This window comes from Volvox carteri (assembly GCF_000143455.1).
Source record: "Volvox carteri f. nagariensis unplaced genomic scaffold VOLCAscaffold_54, whole genome shotgun sequence".
Lineage (NCBI taxonomy): Eukaryota > Viridiplantae > Chlorophyta > Chlorophyceae > Chlamydomonadales > Volvocaceae > Volvox > Volvox carteri.
Window position 1 is genome coordinate 589723 of NW_003307597.1, and position 17351 is coordinate 607073.

At 52.9% G+C, this 17351-nt stretch overlaps 5 protein-coding genes across 5 annotated transcripts; 3 read left to right on the plus strand and 2 right to left on the minus strand.

The window, feature by feature from the left end:
* Positions 1–1580: 1580 nt before the first annotated feature.
* On the minus strand, positions 1581–1949 carry VOLCADRAFT_106948 (uncharacterized protein; the record flags this gene model as incomplete). The annotated part of the gene is made up of 1 exon (XM_002955741.1): positions 1581–1949. The coding sequence occupies one exon, from the start codon at positions 1947–1949 to the stop codon at positions 1581–1583; it is 369 nt and encodes a 122-aa protein (XP_002955787.1).
* Positions 1950–2346: 397 nt separating this feature from the next.
* On the minus strand, positions 2347–2950 carry VOLCADRAFT_37726 (uncharacterized protein; the record flags this gene model as incomplete). The annotated part of the gene is made up of 2 exons (XM_002955742.1): positions 2347–2429; positions 2842–2950. Coding segments are annotated over 2 exons (192 nt in total), but the record flags the coding sequence as incomplete, so codon positions are not given.
* A 2532-nt stretch (positions 2951–5482) lies between these two features.
* On the plus strand, positions 5483–10119 carry VOLCADRAFT_96693 (uncharacterized protein; the record flags this gene model as incomplete). The annotated part of the gene is made up of 6 exons (XM_002955686.1): positions 5483–5571; positions 7037–7169; positions 9313–9332; positions 9435–9537; positions 9639–9668; positions 10057–10119. The coding sequence occupies 6 exons, from the start codon at positions 5483–5485 to the stop codon at positions 10117–10119; spliced, it is 438 nt and encodes a 145-aa protein (XP_002955732.1).
* Positions 10120–13465: 3346 nt separating this feature from the next.
* On the plus strand, positions 13466–14201 carry VOLCADRAFT_96694 (uncharacterized protein; the record flags this gene model as incomplete). The annotated part of the gene is made up of 3 exons (XM_002955687.1): positions 13466–13599; positions 13703–13874; positions 14046–14201. The coding sequence occupies 3 exons, from the start codon at positions 13466–13468 to the stop codon at positions 14199–14201; spliced, it is 462 nt and encodes a 153-aa protein (XP_002955733.1).
* A 1238-nt stretch (positions 14202–15439) lies between these two features.
* On the plus strand, positions 15440–15739 carry VOLCADRAFT_66220 (uncharacterized protein; the record flags this gene model as incomplete). Its single annotated transcript, XM_002955688.1, has 1 exon — positions 15440–15739. One exon carries the CDS (start codon positions 15440–15442, stop codon positions 15737–15739), a length of 300 nt encoding a protein of 99 aa, XP_002955734.1.
* Between the last annotated feature and the right edge of the window lie 1612 nt (positions 15740–17351).

Below are 17351 nucleotides of genomic sequence, written 5' to 3' on the forward strand. Positions count from 1 at the left end.
TGCGGTTGACGCGACGACAGAAGTTCCCAAAGCCAAAGCGCCTGGCACTTTGCCAGCGCATTTGGTTGAAACTTTGCGACAGTCAGTGCCGAACCGCGTCGGCGCCTTGGAGCGTTCCCTGGAAGGAACGCACCAGGAGATGGCAGAACTTCGTGACGACATTATATCGTTACGAAATTCTTCACAGCGTGTGGAGACGCAACTCCAGGAGTTACTCTCCAAGCTGTCAACGCCCTCAAGCCCACCACCTCCCAATACACGGTCCGTGGCCATTTGCAGATAATCCAGCAAGTGTACTTGAGGGTGTTGACAGCTTGGAGAGTAACTCCTGGAGTTGCGTCTCCACACGCTGTGAAGAATTTCGTAACGATATAATGTCGTCACGAAGTTCTGCCATCTCCTGGTGCGTTCCTTCCAGGGAACGCTCCAAGGCGCCGACGCGGTTCGGCACTGACTGTCGCAAAGTTTCAACCAAATGCGCTGGCAAAGTGCCAGGCGCTTTGGCTTTGGGAACTTCTGTCGTCGCGTCAACCGCATCATTGCCAGTAGTGTCGAGGGCCATCGCCACGTGATCAGTTGGCGTCATCGTGTCCTGAAGGTCATTATCAACAGGGACAGAGGAAAGGTATTTACGAAGCGAAGCGAAGGATTGTTTCCTTAATTTGCGCTTGTTAATTTTCGCAACGCGAAATGGGTCCGAAGCGGTTGTAGCATCGGCAGGAATTTGCGCCATAGTCTTAGACTTCGGTCGCGGAATAGGAACGTGCTTAGCATCGCTCAAAGAAACAGCCTTAGTCTTAGCTATAGGCTTAGGAACCATTTCCAGAAAGTCGAGTCTAAGACTCAGACAATGGGTGAGTAACTGCTGCGGCGCAATGTGAGGCGAGGACCGAACAAATGATCGTCGATACCAAAATGTAACAGCCGTCTCTTACCTTAGCTGTTTTAGCGGAAGCGGAGGGTCTCGTCCACGATTGACGACCCAGCGTTAGGCGCGAGAAGAGACAAGGGAAGTCGGGATTCGAAGACATACGTCGAGAATGGTGACAGCGGAGTCTCGAACATCCGAACACTGGTATAGTGATACGATAAGTGTCTGGCCGAAGCACTTCACCTGGGTGGCTTAAATGCGGCCCACCTGCCGCCATCTCCATTCCTGGAGTCTTGGTGTCGTACGCTAGGTTGTGATAGCGTACCAGAAAGTGAGTTCGTACAGTTAACGAGTATGGTTCGTAAATACGGGACCGTACCGTTACTGTGATTAAGCTTTAATAGCTTAAAGATATTCTAAGGTAAATGTAGCTTGCTCAACTGTCGTGTACAGCAGGGTTCGACACTGACCTTCCTGAAACTTGCGGGATCCCCCGTACCTCCCAAATTTTCCTTACAGAGGGGCCCCCGTACCAGGCTCCTGTACTGGCCGAAAACCTTAGGGGGGCCCCTGTAACCCCGCAAAACCTTTACGGGGACACTGTCCTTGGCTGAAACGCTGTGGAAAGTGACGCTTTGCATTTTTTGCCCTGTAAATCGTTATTTTCGTTATTTTCCCGTGAACCATTACACACAGGGACACGGCACACTCAGCGAAAGCCAAGCGCCTTGGCCGCCGCGGCCGCCCATCCCTTCTGCTCCTCTTTCTCGTCCTCCTCCTCATCATCAAAATCCTCATCCACGCACGACTCATCGGTATCTCGTTCTACGTCGGTCTCGTAGTCACTGTCACTAAAAGCCTCATCGTCACTAGCAGGGTACATTGCTTGTACCAGTACTTCAATCTCTGGGTCAGTCGCAACCTCCTCATTATCATCCTCTCCGTATGGATTCAAATTAATTTTGCTAATGTCAGAAAACAACTTGTGAATAATGCCTGTATAATCCTTACGCGAGTAGATCTCAGCAGCCTGATCAATCAGTGGCTTCGCCCCGGTATCATCAGCAGGTCCCAACATCCCCACACGAAGTAGTGAATCAAGTGTGTGGCCTTATCCTTTATATGGTCCGTCCTCTCCCCTACAGGGCCCTGTACAGCCTCTTATAAATCCTTAAATTCCTTACGGGAGCCACCGTAACCGGCCTTCGGCTGGTCCGGGGGTGGCCCCCTACAGGGCGCTTCGCGCCCCAAAATCCTTACGGGAGCCACCGAAAAGCCCTACGGGCCCTGACGGGGATACCGAAAAAAGGCCAAAAACTTACGGGCCCCGTACGGGGTGTCAAACACTGGTGTACAGGCGCTCAAGCAGCCCCGCCCTACACCTTGTTTCAGCTGTTGCTGCTGCTGCCCTGTGAAACGGGTCCCGCTCACAACTCCCCACCGCTGTGCTGCTCCAGACAGAAGCCATTTCAGCTGTCATTCAAGCGTGCGCACGTCGAGTGAAGCTTCGAATAGACCTTGGAGGCGGGAGAGCCGAGGATGAGCGAGCACAACACCCCTACAAACGCGGAGGGGGGTTAAGAAACTTAGGCGAATGCTTAAGAACGATAAAAACGTCTGAAGAACACGGAGGCGGTGGGTGTGCATTCTTAATCATTCTTACACTGGGATTAAGCGGTTTTATGTAAGTATGTCATACAAGTATGAATTAAGAATGCATCAGCCATGAAAACATTCTGTAATTAATGCCCGATGGAGCTCTTCTAATTCCTGGATAGGTAATACATCACAGTGGTTGTGAAACAGTGAATATACCATGAAATTTCCTGAAAACCATCGACATGTGTCTGGGTGTAATAATGCGAGACAGGCCTCTTAGATTAACTTAACAGATTCACTCAACAGATTCACTCATCATGATCATGATAAGCGAATTCATAACCTATAATCTAATCACACGCCACCCGCACCAGCACACGCCACCCGAATGTTCTGGAAGGAACCTAGCATATGAATTCGCGTATCCGCCAGCACGATGCAAGTGCGCGTCGTGTTCTCAATCGTAAATTTCGTCTTGCCGTCCTGCGGTGCATGGGGTTGAAAAAAGTGTAAAAGGGCAGCCAAGCAATATGGAGTACGAGAGTCAAAGAAATGGCGGTAAATCAGCCGGCGGAGTAGATGGCCCTTGGCTGGCAAAGAGGCTGGCAGGAGCTCAGGGACACAGTTCACCGGACTCTGCTTCCGTCCAGCGGGGCTGGCCAGGCAACGTCCCCAGTGCACAGCCCTAAAGCCCCTAAACCCTAAGTACAGGGGGGTCGCTGCTGCTCGGAACCAAACCAAGATGCGGCTGGCTCTTATCACAGCTTCCAGTCCACAGGCCGCACACTGCAGAGTTTTAGGCAGGCCAGTCGCTTTCATATACAAAACTCTTTACCAAAAACGGTTTCTCAAATGCTCTGTAGGGAGTAACAGATCTCATAACAGCCAACTACCCGTAAACAACCGTATCCCAACCGAATCCACAACCAGCAACCACGACCCAGACCAGTTCTCGCCCTTTCTCAACCCCCAGCCCTCCTACTAGCCGTAAAGCCGTAGGCCGGAAATGGTGTCAGGGGCTGTTCCAACCGTCCCTGTGCAGGCGCGGCGGGCGGGGCACCTGCCTCGCCACCCCTAGGCTGGTCATTCCCCACCGGCCTTGGTGCACAACCTAACATCTGCTGGTAGGTGTCCTGGGAGGGCGGTGATGTGTGCTTGTGTGCAAGTACGTATGTATGTATCTTAAGAGGTGTATGTGTTGAAGTAGTGGCGGGTGGTGTCTTTATGTCTGGTTGTGGTGGGCGTTGTGTTGTTCTATTGCGGACGTGGAGTGAGATGTTGGTTGAGTTTGTGTGCGCGTGGAAGAAAAGGGTTCTGTAAGGGGGTAGCAGCGGTTGGAGTTGGGCGAGAGGGAGGAGGGATGGTGGGTGCAAAGGTGCTGCCGGCGGGGTTCAGTCCTTGTGGAGCTATGTGGCGGGTGGAGAGCAGTTTCCGGGACATGCCGAGTATCGATGTCACGTGTAGATCTGTATGCGGTTTTCTGCACCAACCTCGCAACCACATTCCCCCTCTTCCCGCCTCCCACAGGGTGGCCCCCCTGTCGCACTCACGTTCCCCTTGCACGTGGAAGTGGTACATACATACATACATGCATACATACATATTTACACAGGTAAACCACAACACACGCGGCAACCGAGGAATATAACGTCTCGCTCCACGTCGGCAATAGAACAGCACCGCGCAGGCTATCCCGACCTGCGACCTGAGTTCAGCTAAAATTATTTATTCAAACAATCCGTTTGCCTGCGATGTATGGAGCTTTTAAAATTGCAAAGAATGATCAAGCAGAACCGCCATGACAAGGCGCCGGAGCGGGCCACTGTTTCTTGCGCTCTATGGCGCTGTTCCTGATCAGCGAATGTAAAGCTATTGATTGAGATTACTGTTGCAGCGAGAAGCGTCGCGCTGGGTGATTCCGTTGGCGGACTCCAAGGAGGCTTCACACCGTCTTCGGGAGTCCGCGCGGGGGTGCTTCGCATAACGATGCACCTGCATAGCTATGTAATCAGTCACCAGGGCAAACTTATTTCATAGACGCCCAAGGTCTCAGCCCGAGGTCTCGGCCCGAGGTCTCGGCCCGAGGGGTCTCGGCCGTCCGTCTCGTCTCGAGGTCTTGGCCGTCCTTTCCATGGAGCCTTATGCTGCAACTCAATAAGAATTCCATTTACACAATTGTATGCATAACTCTTGGTTCTTGTCACGTATGTGTTCAGCTTCCTAAGATGAATTGTAACCCCTGTACGTACTGCAACCGCTTCTCCATTTTTCCGCCAGCAGAGACTTTGTCCTTACGAAGTAGATATAGCATCTGCTTTATGTTCCTTACAGTCTGAGCTCTGGTTACACAGCTCCGCTGGTGTAAGATTGCGAGACTCTGATAGGGAAATACAGAAGGTCCAGTCGCAGATAGAGGCAACGGAGGATCCACAAAAAGCATGCGAGGATAAAGATGAGTTGGCTCACTTGCGCGAGAAGGCGCGCCAACTCCGCGAGAAGGAGCGCCAACTCCGCGAGGAGGAGCTCTTGCGTCTCAAGATGCAATGTAAGTGAACCATGAAGTGTGTGCGCCTGAAGCCTTCGTCAGCACCTATATTATAGTCCACATAAACAATATAGAGACAAATGGTCTGAGTATCGCACCTTGGCTTTGGACTAATACCTGCTCTATATTAATAGTTTTATCTCAACAATTCAGAAAAGAACCGAACAGTGAACAGATCTAGTGATATGCCCAGAATACTATCAACCTGGGTCAAGCTGCATGTCAAAAAGGTCAATGCATCTTGGTGTCACCTGATGAGCACCAGACTGCTGCCTGAACATAATACAGGAAAGTAACTATTAGTGTCTGGTTGTGCCTGATGTGGTCTAGACTGTGTGGCTGTGTCAAATGCACCAGCTTTATGCTGTACAGGAGCAAGAATGGGACATGCCCTATGGCATAAAATGGGGGGTACCACCCCCTTAAGTGTAACCCAGGGGGTCAGAGTAAGGGTTATCCATGTGGCTATGTCATTGCATCTTGAGACGCGGAGTTGGGGCTCCTTCTTGTGGAGTTGGCACTTCTTCTCGCGGAGTTGGCACTCCTTCTCGTGCAAGTGAGCCAACTCATCTTTATCCTCGCATGCTTTTTGTGCATCCTCCGTTGCCTCTATCTGCGACTGGACCTTCTGTATTTCCCTATCAAGATTCTCCATGAGTCTTGCAATCTTACACCAGCAGAGTTGTGTAACCAGAGGTCAGACTGTAAGGAACATAAAGCAGATGCTATATCTACTAAGGACAAAGTCTCTGCTGGCGTAATAACGGTTGCCGTACCTACAGGGATTACAAGTCACCTTAGGAAGCTGAACACATACGTGACAAGAACCATGAGTTATGCATACAATTATGTAAATGGAATTCTTATTGAGTTGCAGCATAAGACTCCATGGTAAGGACGGCCAAGTCCTCGAGGTGAGACCCCGGGCTGAGACCTCAGGCTGAGACCTGGGGTGTCTATGAAATAAGTTTGCCCTGGTGACTGATTACATAGCTATGCAGGTGCATCGTTATGTGAAGCACCCCCACATGGACTCTCGAAGACGGTGTGAAGCCTCCTTGGAGTCCGCCAACAGAGTCGCCCAGCATGATGCTTCTCACTGCAACAGTAATCTTAATCAATAGCTTTATATTCGCTGATCAGGAACAGCACCATAGAGGCCGGTGCTTTGTCATGGCGGTTCTGCTTGATCGTTCTTTGCAATTTTAAAATCTCCATACATTGCAGGCAAACAGATTGTTTGAATAAATAATTTTAGCTGAACTCAGGTCGCAGGTCGGGAAAGCCTGCTCAGTGCTGTTCTATTGCTGACATGGAGTGAGACGTTATATTCCTCAGATACATTATAATCCTCAGTTGCCGTGTGTGTTGTGGTTTACCTGTGTAAAGATGTATGTATGTTGTTACAGGGTGGTTAACTTCGCCAGCGGCCCCCTTTCCCGGGGCAGTCCCTGCTCTCCCCTGCTAGAGGGGCACCCTAATCCGTCACCCCATCCGACTTCAGAATGTATTCGTTGGGTTCGGCAACTCACCACCAGCATCCAACCAAATCTAGCGGATCAACGGTGCATCAACTTAGTTCCTGGTCAGCTCACAAGTTGATATTATCACGTCCTACACCGTCCATATGATGGGGGGCCACCTCTCATTTCATCACTCCTCAAACACCCAAGGAGCCGGCAGGCGGATTTGAACCCGGGTCGGCCAGGTGCAGAAGTCAGGCCTTAACCTCTGCCAGCCGCCTGCCTATATGTATGCATGCATGTACGTCTGTATGTACCACTTCCACATGCAAGGGGAATGTGAGTGTGGGAGGCGGGAAGAGGGGGAATGTGGTTGCGAGGTTGGTGCAGAAAACCGCATACACATCTACACGTGACACTCGATACTCGTCATGTCCCAGAAACTGCTCTCCACCCGCCACATAGCTCCACCAGGACTGAACCCCGCCAGCCAGCACCTTTGCACCCACCATCCCTCCTCCCTCTCGCCCAACTCCAACCGCCACTACCCCCTTACAGAACCCTTTTCTTCCACACGCACACAAACTCAACCAATGTCTTGCTCCATGTCGGCAATAAAACAGCACAACGCCCACCGCAACCGGACATAAAGACTCTGCCTGCCACTTCCAGTGAGGCGTCCACGGAGCAGGTGGGGACGGGAGAGGGCAGGGGAAGCGGCAGCGTGAAATGGACAGATCCGTGGGTCATACAGCGCTCTTCTTCCCTGGGATGTTTATGTGTTAGCTGGTAGTTGGATGGTAGTTTGGTGGTTGGCACACTGAGATCTGCAGTCCCGCGCCCCTGTCATTGCCATGTCATTGCACCTGGTGTGTTTGGTCTGTCTGTCTGTCTGTGAGTCAGTTTATCCATCTATCTTTTGTCTGTCTCGTTGTGGGCTGTTGTCTCGGCTGTTGACATGGTTCGTCATGTAGCTATTTCCCAATGTCCCGTCACCTCCCATGAGGCCACATTGGCAAGTTGTTTACCGTGCGTTTTTGTTTTAGTTATTTGCGCATGTTCGAAGCTTCGCTGGATGTGCGTGCGCTTGATTGACAGCTGAAATGGCTTCTGTCTGGAGCAGCACAGCGGTGGGGAGGAGGACAGTTGCGAGCGGGACCCGTTTCACAGGGCAGCAGCAGCAACAGCTGAAACAAGGCGTAGGGCGGGGCTGCTTGAGCGCCTGTACACGACAGTTGAGTGAATATTTGGCAGGGGAAGCAGAAACGTGGCTGTAGGACAAGGGGCAACAATTCATTGTGAAGGAGAGGCCGATTGGGTCAATGGGCCAAGAATGTTTAGGCCGTGTGCAGAGCATACGTCTACAGCAGACGCGGGTACCTAGGGCGGTAGGGAAAGGGGGAAAAGGGAGTTGCTTAGGGCGCGGGGCAAAGCGGTGTTATGCTTAGGGTAGGGTTTTTGGAGAAGGGGGAGGTGCTACCGGGGCAGCGACGGTTTGTAAGGGAGTTAAGTACTGATGTTATGTACATAATGCTGTGCATTGAGAAGGCACGAGCTGCGAATTGGATGTCTAGTATACTATCAGTTTTCTTCTTTCTTTCGTGGCAGGATACAGGATAGACGGATTGCGGCTTTGCTGGGGGATTCTACGGTGGCCTTTGGAGGGGGAGTTAAAGGTAGCAGTGACTGGACGATAAGATACTTCAGAAGAAAGCAGTTTCTACCAGATGGGAGGGAAATCCTCGTCACGGCTCTAGCGCAGGATGCTATGACTATGTGACGATTCCGAAACAAATGCAGCGAAAGCGTTGAACACGATTTCCTGCTATATCTCGCAGCGGCGAGGTTGCCTTTCCGGATTTGCTGTACGACGCGGGTACAGGCGTGATGGTGCCTCGTTTCGCATACATACAGGCTTACAACCCATCTTGGACCTATAGACCTTGTCATCTGTCCTGTATCAAATCATTTATGTCTCACTGACAATAGCGAAGACTTTCTCCTTTGGACTTGACTATCCTTTGTAAGCGCCGTGCAAGTGAGCAAGGGTTTGCCCATACCAGCTCGCCTCAGGCTTTTTTTCCAGCATACAACCGCGGCACGGGAAAGGCGCGGGCACGGTTTCTCTTTTCAAAGTCCTTTCCCTTGGCCTCTTACTGCCGGGAAACAGCCTAAGGAAGCGAGCGATCAGGAAAGATGAGGCGCGCGCTCGGTCAAGCCTTTAAAGCTGCGGCAGGCGCCCGTGATTCGCAGGTACGCGGTCCATATTCCGAAACAGGAATCTTTCAGGAATCTTTCCGTCGTAGCTCCTCAGCAAAAGCCTTGCGCAGCAGCTCCCTGGCCCTCGGTCCGCCCTCACGGCCACGAGTCCTCACTTGGGAGGGAGCTTGACTCTGACCATGCAATGTAAACCTTTGAGAAGTGGGGAGAGAGGTCGTGGTCCCGATGAAAATTGCCGCGTATCGGCACCAGTGACCCATGGGTCACTAGGTCGGTATTTCGATCGGTCCCCACATACACTCGCACACACAAATACACACACATCCAGACCCGGTTCTACGTATCCAATTGTCCACAGAGTTTCCCGTATCTTTTCCGCTCGTAATCCGCGTGTATATGTGCTGCTGTGTTTGTTGCATGTTTACGAGTCCAATACACCCTTCCCGCCTCCTGCAGGCGCTACTTCCCCTCATTCGAGCCCGGGCCCAACAGCCACCACGCTGGGCTTGTCCCCGACCGAGGCCCGGTGGCGGCCGGCCACCGGCAGTGGCAGTAGTGGTGGTGGCCGGCCGCCACCACCACCCCGCCGTCGGCGACCTCCCTCGTACCCGCAGTGTACATCAGGAGCAGCTGGGTGAGGGAAGCGACTTCGAATCCACCGCCGCCACCGGACGGGCGGCCGTGTGGCCCGCGAGATCTCCCCCGACGCGCCGCCCGATCCCGCCACGCGACGCAGCGGGCGGGAGACGATGCCAGATGAGCGGGCGGTGGAGGAGGCTGCGTGGATGACCATCCGTCATGGCTCCGGAAAATCGGCGGAGGCCATTTTGGCAGGATGGGTGTGTAGTATAAGGGGTTTCGGGTGAGGGAGGGGATGGGGGGGGGAGTGCAGGGTGAGGTGTAAGCCCGCGCTGGCTGTCCCTTTCCTCCCCTCTCCGAGACGATCAAGTCGGGCGTCGGTGGGCTCAAGGTGAGCTGGGGGTGTGGCGGGCCCCCCGTGTGGCGGTCGTGATGGCGGCTAGCTAGCTCGGTTGCCGCGTGTGTTGTGTTTTATCTGTGTAAACATGTATGTTTGCATGTATGTATGTACCACTTCCACATGCAAGGAACGTGAGTGCGACAGGGGGGGCCCCCTGTGGGCGCGGGAGGCGGGAAGAGGGGGAATGTGGTTGCGAGGTTGGTGCAGAAAAACCGCATACACATCTACACGTGACACTCGATACTCGGCATGTCCCGGAAACTGCTCTCCACCCGCCACATAGCTCCACCAGGACTGAACCCCACCGGCAGCACCTTTGCACCCACCATCCCTCCTCCCTCTCGCCCAACTCCAACCGCCGCTATCCCCTTTCTTCCAGGCGCACACAAACTCAACCAACGTCTCGCTCCACGTCGGCAATAGAACAGCACAACGCCCATAGCAACTGGACATAAAGACACCGCCCGCCACTACCAGCGAGGCGGCCGCGGAGCAGGTGGAGACGGGAGAGGGCAGGGGACGGGAGAGGGCAGGGGAAGCGGCAGCGTGGGAACGTTCGTTTTTCATAGAAAGTTCGGGGCCATGTGAAAATGGAGAAGGGAACAGCTCCTCTATTAAAGGAGCTATCGCCTGCTACTGCTAGTACTAGTGCTACTACTGCTACTACTGCTGGTGCTACTGCCACTGCTACTGCTGCTATCCTGCCGACTTAGGTATGTATGTATCTGCCTTCTGTCCCATTGCTTTTTATTGTCGTACCTCCAAGGGTGTCCGATCGGTGTAAGGGGGTTGCACGGGGGATTGGAGGGGGGATGTGGGGGGTTGTAGGGGGACGGGTGCAGCAGGGGCCCTCCACCACCACTGCGAGGGAACGTTGCTGGGGGAGAGAAGGCGCCAGGCATTCGCTGGAAAGAAGACGGTTTTTCGTACGACTAGTTCTCCGTACAGCTGTAGCTGGACGGGACAAGAGACCAGTGGGGAAGGAAGGGATGGAGAGGAGCGGGAGAAGCGGCTTGTCACGGCTTGTGTCGGGCACCAACGGTTGGTTTGGGATGAATGTTGGATGGCTGCTGCCTGGACGAATGGAATCAGCTGTACTAGACTAAACTACTCTTTTTCAAAGTAAATGTTCTAATCTAATCTCTTAAACTTGGTTGGGTCGACTGCTCCGACTGCTTGTTGGAGCCCCATTCGCGACATTGAACAGCTGTAAACAGGAGTAAAGCTGTTTTGGATTCTGGATTCTGGTTTGTGGGTCCAAGTAGGCGGCGGGGTTGTTGCGGGTGATAATGTTGATGGTTTGGGGGCGCCTTGCTTGGGCAAACTAGCTAAGGGGAGTATTAGCACATTGCTTAGGTAGAAGAGCAAGACATGTCTCTTATAGCAATACTATAAGAGGCCCTATGTCGTACAATACCACTGACGATCGTTGTCGGTTCTCCCCACCTGGGGAGGCGTAATCACGACCCATATACATGTTTGTGGATTGGGGATTGACTTATAGGAAGGTCTTCGGTGTTTTTGCAGGTGTGTGTGTGTGTATGTGTGTGTATGTGTGTGGCGGTCTACATTGCGCTTGTTCTTCCCATTCATGTTGTTCTTGTGACAACGACAGTGAGGAATGGAAAGCTAAAAGCCGCACAGAGCCTGTCGTACATGGGGGAGAGAGTTTGGGGGTTGTACAGCGATGAATTTCCAGACAAAGATTTCCCCCTGTTCTCTTCTGTATCCTGAAGTTGTGTCGCCATCACCAAATGCATGGGGAGTTCGGGGGTTATTTGTCGAGAGCGCGGTGCTGGCTGCGGATTGGTGATGGTAGGTGCAATAATGAGTGTCGTATTATGAAGTGATGATGAGGATGTGGGTGATGGCGACGGCGACGGAGGAGGTGGAGGAGGAGGGGGAGGAAATGGAGGAAGGGAGAGGAGGAAGGGAAGGAGGAAGGGAGAGGAGGAAGAGGAGGTGGAGGTGGAGAAGGAAGATGGCGTTGACAACAGGCTATCATTGCTCTACTGGCCGGGGTGACGGTTGGAGCTGTTGTCAGGTCGAGGAAGGGGCCTGATGTAGTAGCTGGCCCAGCTGAAAAGGCCTCTCGAGATGCTGGTGGACGCGCTTAGCGCGTATTTGTAGGCGTTATGTGTGCCGTACTGTGTACCAGCTACTACAGGGCCCTGGCGCTGGAGGGGGGGCACGGGGGGCCACGATACCCTGTGTGGGATATGAAGGGGAACTGGGGAGAGGGAGCTGTGTGTTCTGATGGACTCAGGCACGGGCCGCAGCTGGCGAGCCAGCCCCCGCCAACACAGGCGGGGCGGCAAGGGGAGATCACATCACACGATGTAAGGAGCAAAGATGAGAGTCATCCCTGGTGAACCCAACCGCACCCTCGGCTACTGCAGTCCAACGTAATGGGGCATTTAAAAAGTGTATATATATATATACATCGTATATAGTATACATATACTATATACACATACATGTAAACCCTAACCCTCCCTTTTTCCATTTAGTTTTCTTGAGTAGTTGCCTTGCCGCTTAGGGGTCAGCCAGGAAAGTTGTGCTTGCTTCCGGGGGAGGGAGGGTTTGAGCCTTGCTACCGAAATTTCGCGAGTTCGTTGTGTCAGGACCGACAGGTTTCCGCTGCGGCTTCTGCCCTAACCTGCAGGTACGGAAGCAGACTCGCTTCGCTAACCATGGCTTTTCTGTTCGGATTAGTACTTGTTGCAGATCGTAGTGTTGGGCATCATCTGTATGATAACCGCAAACAAACAAAAATTAATTTAGATGACCGGCGCGCATGCCTGCAAATCGATATAGACGCGCTGACCGCACAGCTGTCCGCTTTGGAGGAATCGGTTATTGTCAAAAAAGCGTTGGCCATGCTCGCCGACAACCCGCTTGCGGGAACGGACAAGAAAGGTTAGGGCGAAAGCCGCAGCATAAACCTGGATCTCAGTTTTTAAATTTTAAGTTTTAAAATAGGTAAGGGGACGGGCTCCAGAGCGCGAGTCGTGGCCTTGTCTGGCCTGGCCGGTTTCTAGCAGGGCTTAGAATCGTAGCTTAAATGAGGCAGGAGGGAAGCGACTATAGCCTCTAAGCTAAGTTATGTACGGCAGCCGTATGGCTTGCCGAGAATTTCGAATTTGCTACTTACGCTGACAGCTCCAGAGTTCCAGCTGCAGTAGTATAAGGCCCTCGGCAGCCCCGGTTCCGCCTCGCCCTGTCCTATCCGGCACCTCGAACGCAACCGTACAGCAAGCCATGAAGACTATAAGGACATAAGGGCGCAGATGGAAACGTCTCGGCTCTACAATTAAATGCACGCCCTAACTGACTGTTATCGGACATTCTCGGACACCTTTTGGTATGATACTGTTGCTCAACGGAGTAACATCGTGACTTGGTGGTGACGATATGTGGCGCAGCAAGCCGCTGTCTGTCCCGATGGTTCGGGGACTTAGCGTAGGGGCGAACGGGATCTGCGGAAAGGGTGTTAGGGCGGCACAGGGTGTTAGGGTGTTAGGAACTTGGGGCACGTCACCCGTGCGCGATGTTTGCGCTTTCAGATTCGTGATGTTGCATGTTGTGTTGGTGGTAGGTCCTAAGCTCCTATCTCCTAGGCTCCCCGTCCTTGCGACTCTGGTAGTTGGTTGTTTGCCGTTGGTAGTTTTTTATGCTTGGCCTTAGTGTGCAGCCTGGCTGCTGAGTTAAGGGATTCACAGCTTGATACTCCGCAATAATTAATTGAACAAGAATACGCACAATCGTAAGATACTGGATCAAACGCAATGCGCGCCGTCATCCAGAGAGTGAAGTCGGCATCAGTCACGGTCGATGGTGAAGTGGTCAGCAGCATCGGCCCCGGATTACTGTGCCTGATTGGAATTCGAGAAACGGACACTTTGACGGATCTGGAATTCATGTGAGGACGTTCTGAAAGTAACCTGTCTACCTGTCCGCCGGCAAGCAACCCTTCCCGCTTCCACACTTGGCAACGAGCTCTGACGCAAGCTTAAACAATGCAGCTGCAAGAAGATATTGACGGTTCGTGCGTGGCCGCATCCGGAAACAAATAAAGCCTGGGATGTCAACGTGACATCTGCAGGCCTGGAGATATTGCTTGTTTCGCAGTTCACATTATACGCTCGGCTTAAAAAGCCAAAGCCAGACTATTCTAAAGCCATGGGGCCCCAACAGGTGCGTTCTCGTCTTGAAGTGGCTGACTTGTCCAAAGGATTGACGACCCGTACGCAGAGGCTGCTCACGTCCCTAGAATGCTTGCCCATCTTAATCCGCCATATGAGACCGTTCTAATCTCCTCATGATAGTGCAAAACCATAATCCAGAATCACCCTTTCTGGCTTGCAGGCAAAGGAATTGTACTCGCAGCTCGTGGAGGAGGTACGGCGACAGTACATGGCCGCGCGCGTCAAAGACGGAATATTTGGCGCCAAAATGGATGTGGCGCTGGTCAACGACGGCCCAGTCACCTACATGTTGGACAGCGCAGATCGCGACGGGTAGAAATTACGAGTTGCGGGAAGAAGACGCGCAGCAAGACGGGAGGACGAGTCACGTGTCTCGTCTCTTCTCGTTTCTTAAGTCGTCGGGTAAAAGAGTGTGAGAACTGCGAGGTAGAAAATTAGGTTGAGGGAGGCTAGAGGAGCGGCGAGAACTAAAAACACGTACATACCGCGTGAACACGGCGCTTCCGAATATTTGTGTACAAAAGCATCAAAATGGCTATCTATCTGCCCGAACACGCCAGCAGAAATGAGTTTACTTTAGTGCGCGATTTGGGTCAGGGGGAAAATTGGTTTGCCGCTTTTGCTTGGTTAGCAGTGGATAGCAATTGGATAGCCAGCCGTCGCGTACATGAAGAGTTTGCTTGCGCTGTGCTTACCGCGCACATCCTGCGTACAGTAGTACGCGTGTGTGCGCATGTTGCGATGCTTCAGGATCCTTATTACGTGAATTATTATTATTATTACTATTGTTGTTATTGCGCTGTTAGCCAGGTGGGCGACCCCGGACGTCTTAAGCGCCCCGTCTACGCTGTGCACCTGCATCCTTCATATGCTGTCATCGACCGTGCCGTCTGCACAGCTGAAGAACTGGATATACACATACACACACCGTACGGCAATAATCCCAGATCTGAACTCTTGTACGGCATTCGTGAGAACGGGAGATTCAGATCACGGATGTTTTTTCTCCACTGACTGGCCCTCTGCAGCTGTTGCCACCAGCGAAGAAGAGCGAGACAGGGAGAGAGGAAGGGGGAGGGAGATGCGACGGCGTGAGCTCTAGCAAGGTCTTGTTCTGTTTCTGGTGTGTATGTAAGCACGGTGCCAAGTAGTGGTGCGCATGCTTTTGTCCAGCAACAGCTTTTCCCTGCCCAGCAGCAATGGATGGCTAGCTGGTGTACCAAGTAGCTCGGGCCTGCAAAGCGAGGAGGTGGGAGAGCTAGATTGGTAGGTTGGTTGGCAGGTTAGTTGTGAGCTTACCATACCGAAACATTCATATGATTATTCTCCGTATTTATAGCGATAATCCGGAGTGCGTGATGTGCGCGGAGGGCAGACAGCGCCACCATCGGTTGCGGCGGGAGGTTGCAGACCGTTTGTACATCAGAAAAGGTTAAGCCATAATAGCGAAACAAAGAGGTTGCGCAGTAAATAGAACAAGTGTATGCATAAATGTATGCCAAACTAAGTGCAAGAGAAACTAGCGCTATTGCTTTTTAGCGTTGCATGAACGACATGTCGCCTGGTTTAGTCGCAGTAAAATTTGAAATTTTTGGTAAAGTTCAACGCGTTTTCTTCCGAAAGTACACGCAACAGGAAGCGCAACGACTTGGCCTGCATGGCTGGTGCGAGAACACGCCGTCGGGGACGGTGCATGGCGAGCTGGAGGGACCAGCGGACAAGGTTCGCGAAATGAAGAGATGGCTGGAGAAGACAGGTTCTCCAAAAAGTCGTATAGAGAAGGCTGTATTCAGCGAGGAGACCGCCATCCAGTCCTACACCCACGTCTCTGGTTTCGAAGTCATCCGCCAGTGAATGACTTCAAGGACTGCAAACCCATCAGAAATAAATTAGATGCTTGAAACAGGTCGAAGGAATGACACACATGCCGTGGATTGCTGTGGAGGCGGCAGGCATGCATGGCAGGGAGGGAGGACGGCACAGGCAGGGAGAAACTCGCGCGTTGTTTTTTTCCTAGGTTAGGCAGATCCCCCTCCCACACTTGACCGCCAACAACGCAAGCAATGTGCGGGTGGGAGATTTCGCACTTCCTCTCCGACCTCCAATCGACAGAGGTTATCAGCAGCAGCTGAGGAAGAGAAGCTCTAGCAGTCAAGCAGACGGCGGCTGGGGGCTTCCAATTGCGCGTAAGGCTGGCATTACCTGCCTACCCCGCTGACACTGCACTGCCCGACACCGCCATCACATACACCAAACACCGGAGGACCTGCGGGGCCTGCATGCGCAAAGGCGCCAAGGCCGTACATGCCGCACTTGCCGACTGCCGGTTACTGCACCGGTATATGCCTATATGTCTTTTCCATGTCTGACGCGTGTGTGTTTGTGTGTGTTAATGACCTGAACAATATTCTGATTTTGATATTTGGTTTTTATCCAGGAATTGCAATATTGTATGCGCATATGTATGCGTGTGTGTATGTATGCGCGTATGTATGCGCGTATTTCTGTTGTGTTCATGGTCGTGTTGAGAGGTTGATGTTCCCCCCCTCCCCGTCAGTGCTTAGTGGAGGAACAGGTGAAGGCTGTGGCTGTACGGGATGGCTGCGGCTGTACGGGATGGCTGAAAGGTTTTGTAACTAACGATTTTGTAATCCAAGGGCTTCCGGGCCCCGGGGTGGTGACAGCTGACTGGGAGCAGCAGTCGCTCACGAGGCCATGCTTTCGCATGCACGTATGTATGTATGTATGTATGTATGTATGTATGTATGTATGTATGTATGACGTTGATTACACTGTGGGCTGAAAAGCCGGGGGCCCAGGGCCGAAGCACAGCGCGGGGGGCGGGTGCATACGGCTGGTTAGTCTCATGCACTCCGCCCCCGGGTCAGGCCGCACGGGAAACGACGGCCGGCACGCAACAGCGCTTGTTTGGCGCTCCAACTAGACGGGATCTATGCCCGTTGGTCTCCTAACATAAACGAAGTCGCAACTGGGGGGCTCTTCCTGCCGACCGAACGAACCGAGCATCTCAGAGAGCTCGCTACCAGGACTTGGGCGACCGGGAGCCCGACGAGTCTTCCCGGGCTGGGGAGGTCACCAAGCTCAAAAATCCTCACGCAAAAAAGAGCGCAAAGAGCTCACACCACAAGACGCCAAACAGCCTCCTGAGACTACTACCCTCCTCCGCCTCTCCCTCCCTGGGCTAGTCCAGGGGAGATAGCCCCCGTCGAGGGGGTAACACCGCACAAGTCCGCGCCCTTCCACAGCACTGGGTCTAAATTGAAAAGTACTCAAACGGGAAGACCCTGCGGCAACGCAGGGCGATCAAGCCTCCGGAAACCACAGGGGGGGAGGGTAGCCAGCTCGGCGCCCCCCCAATACCGCTCTACCAAGACGGCTGGTTCCCAAGATCCTATCTCACCTAGACGCCGCACCACGAAAAACCCGGTCTCGTACCCTGAAGAAC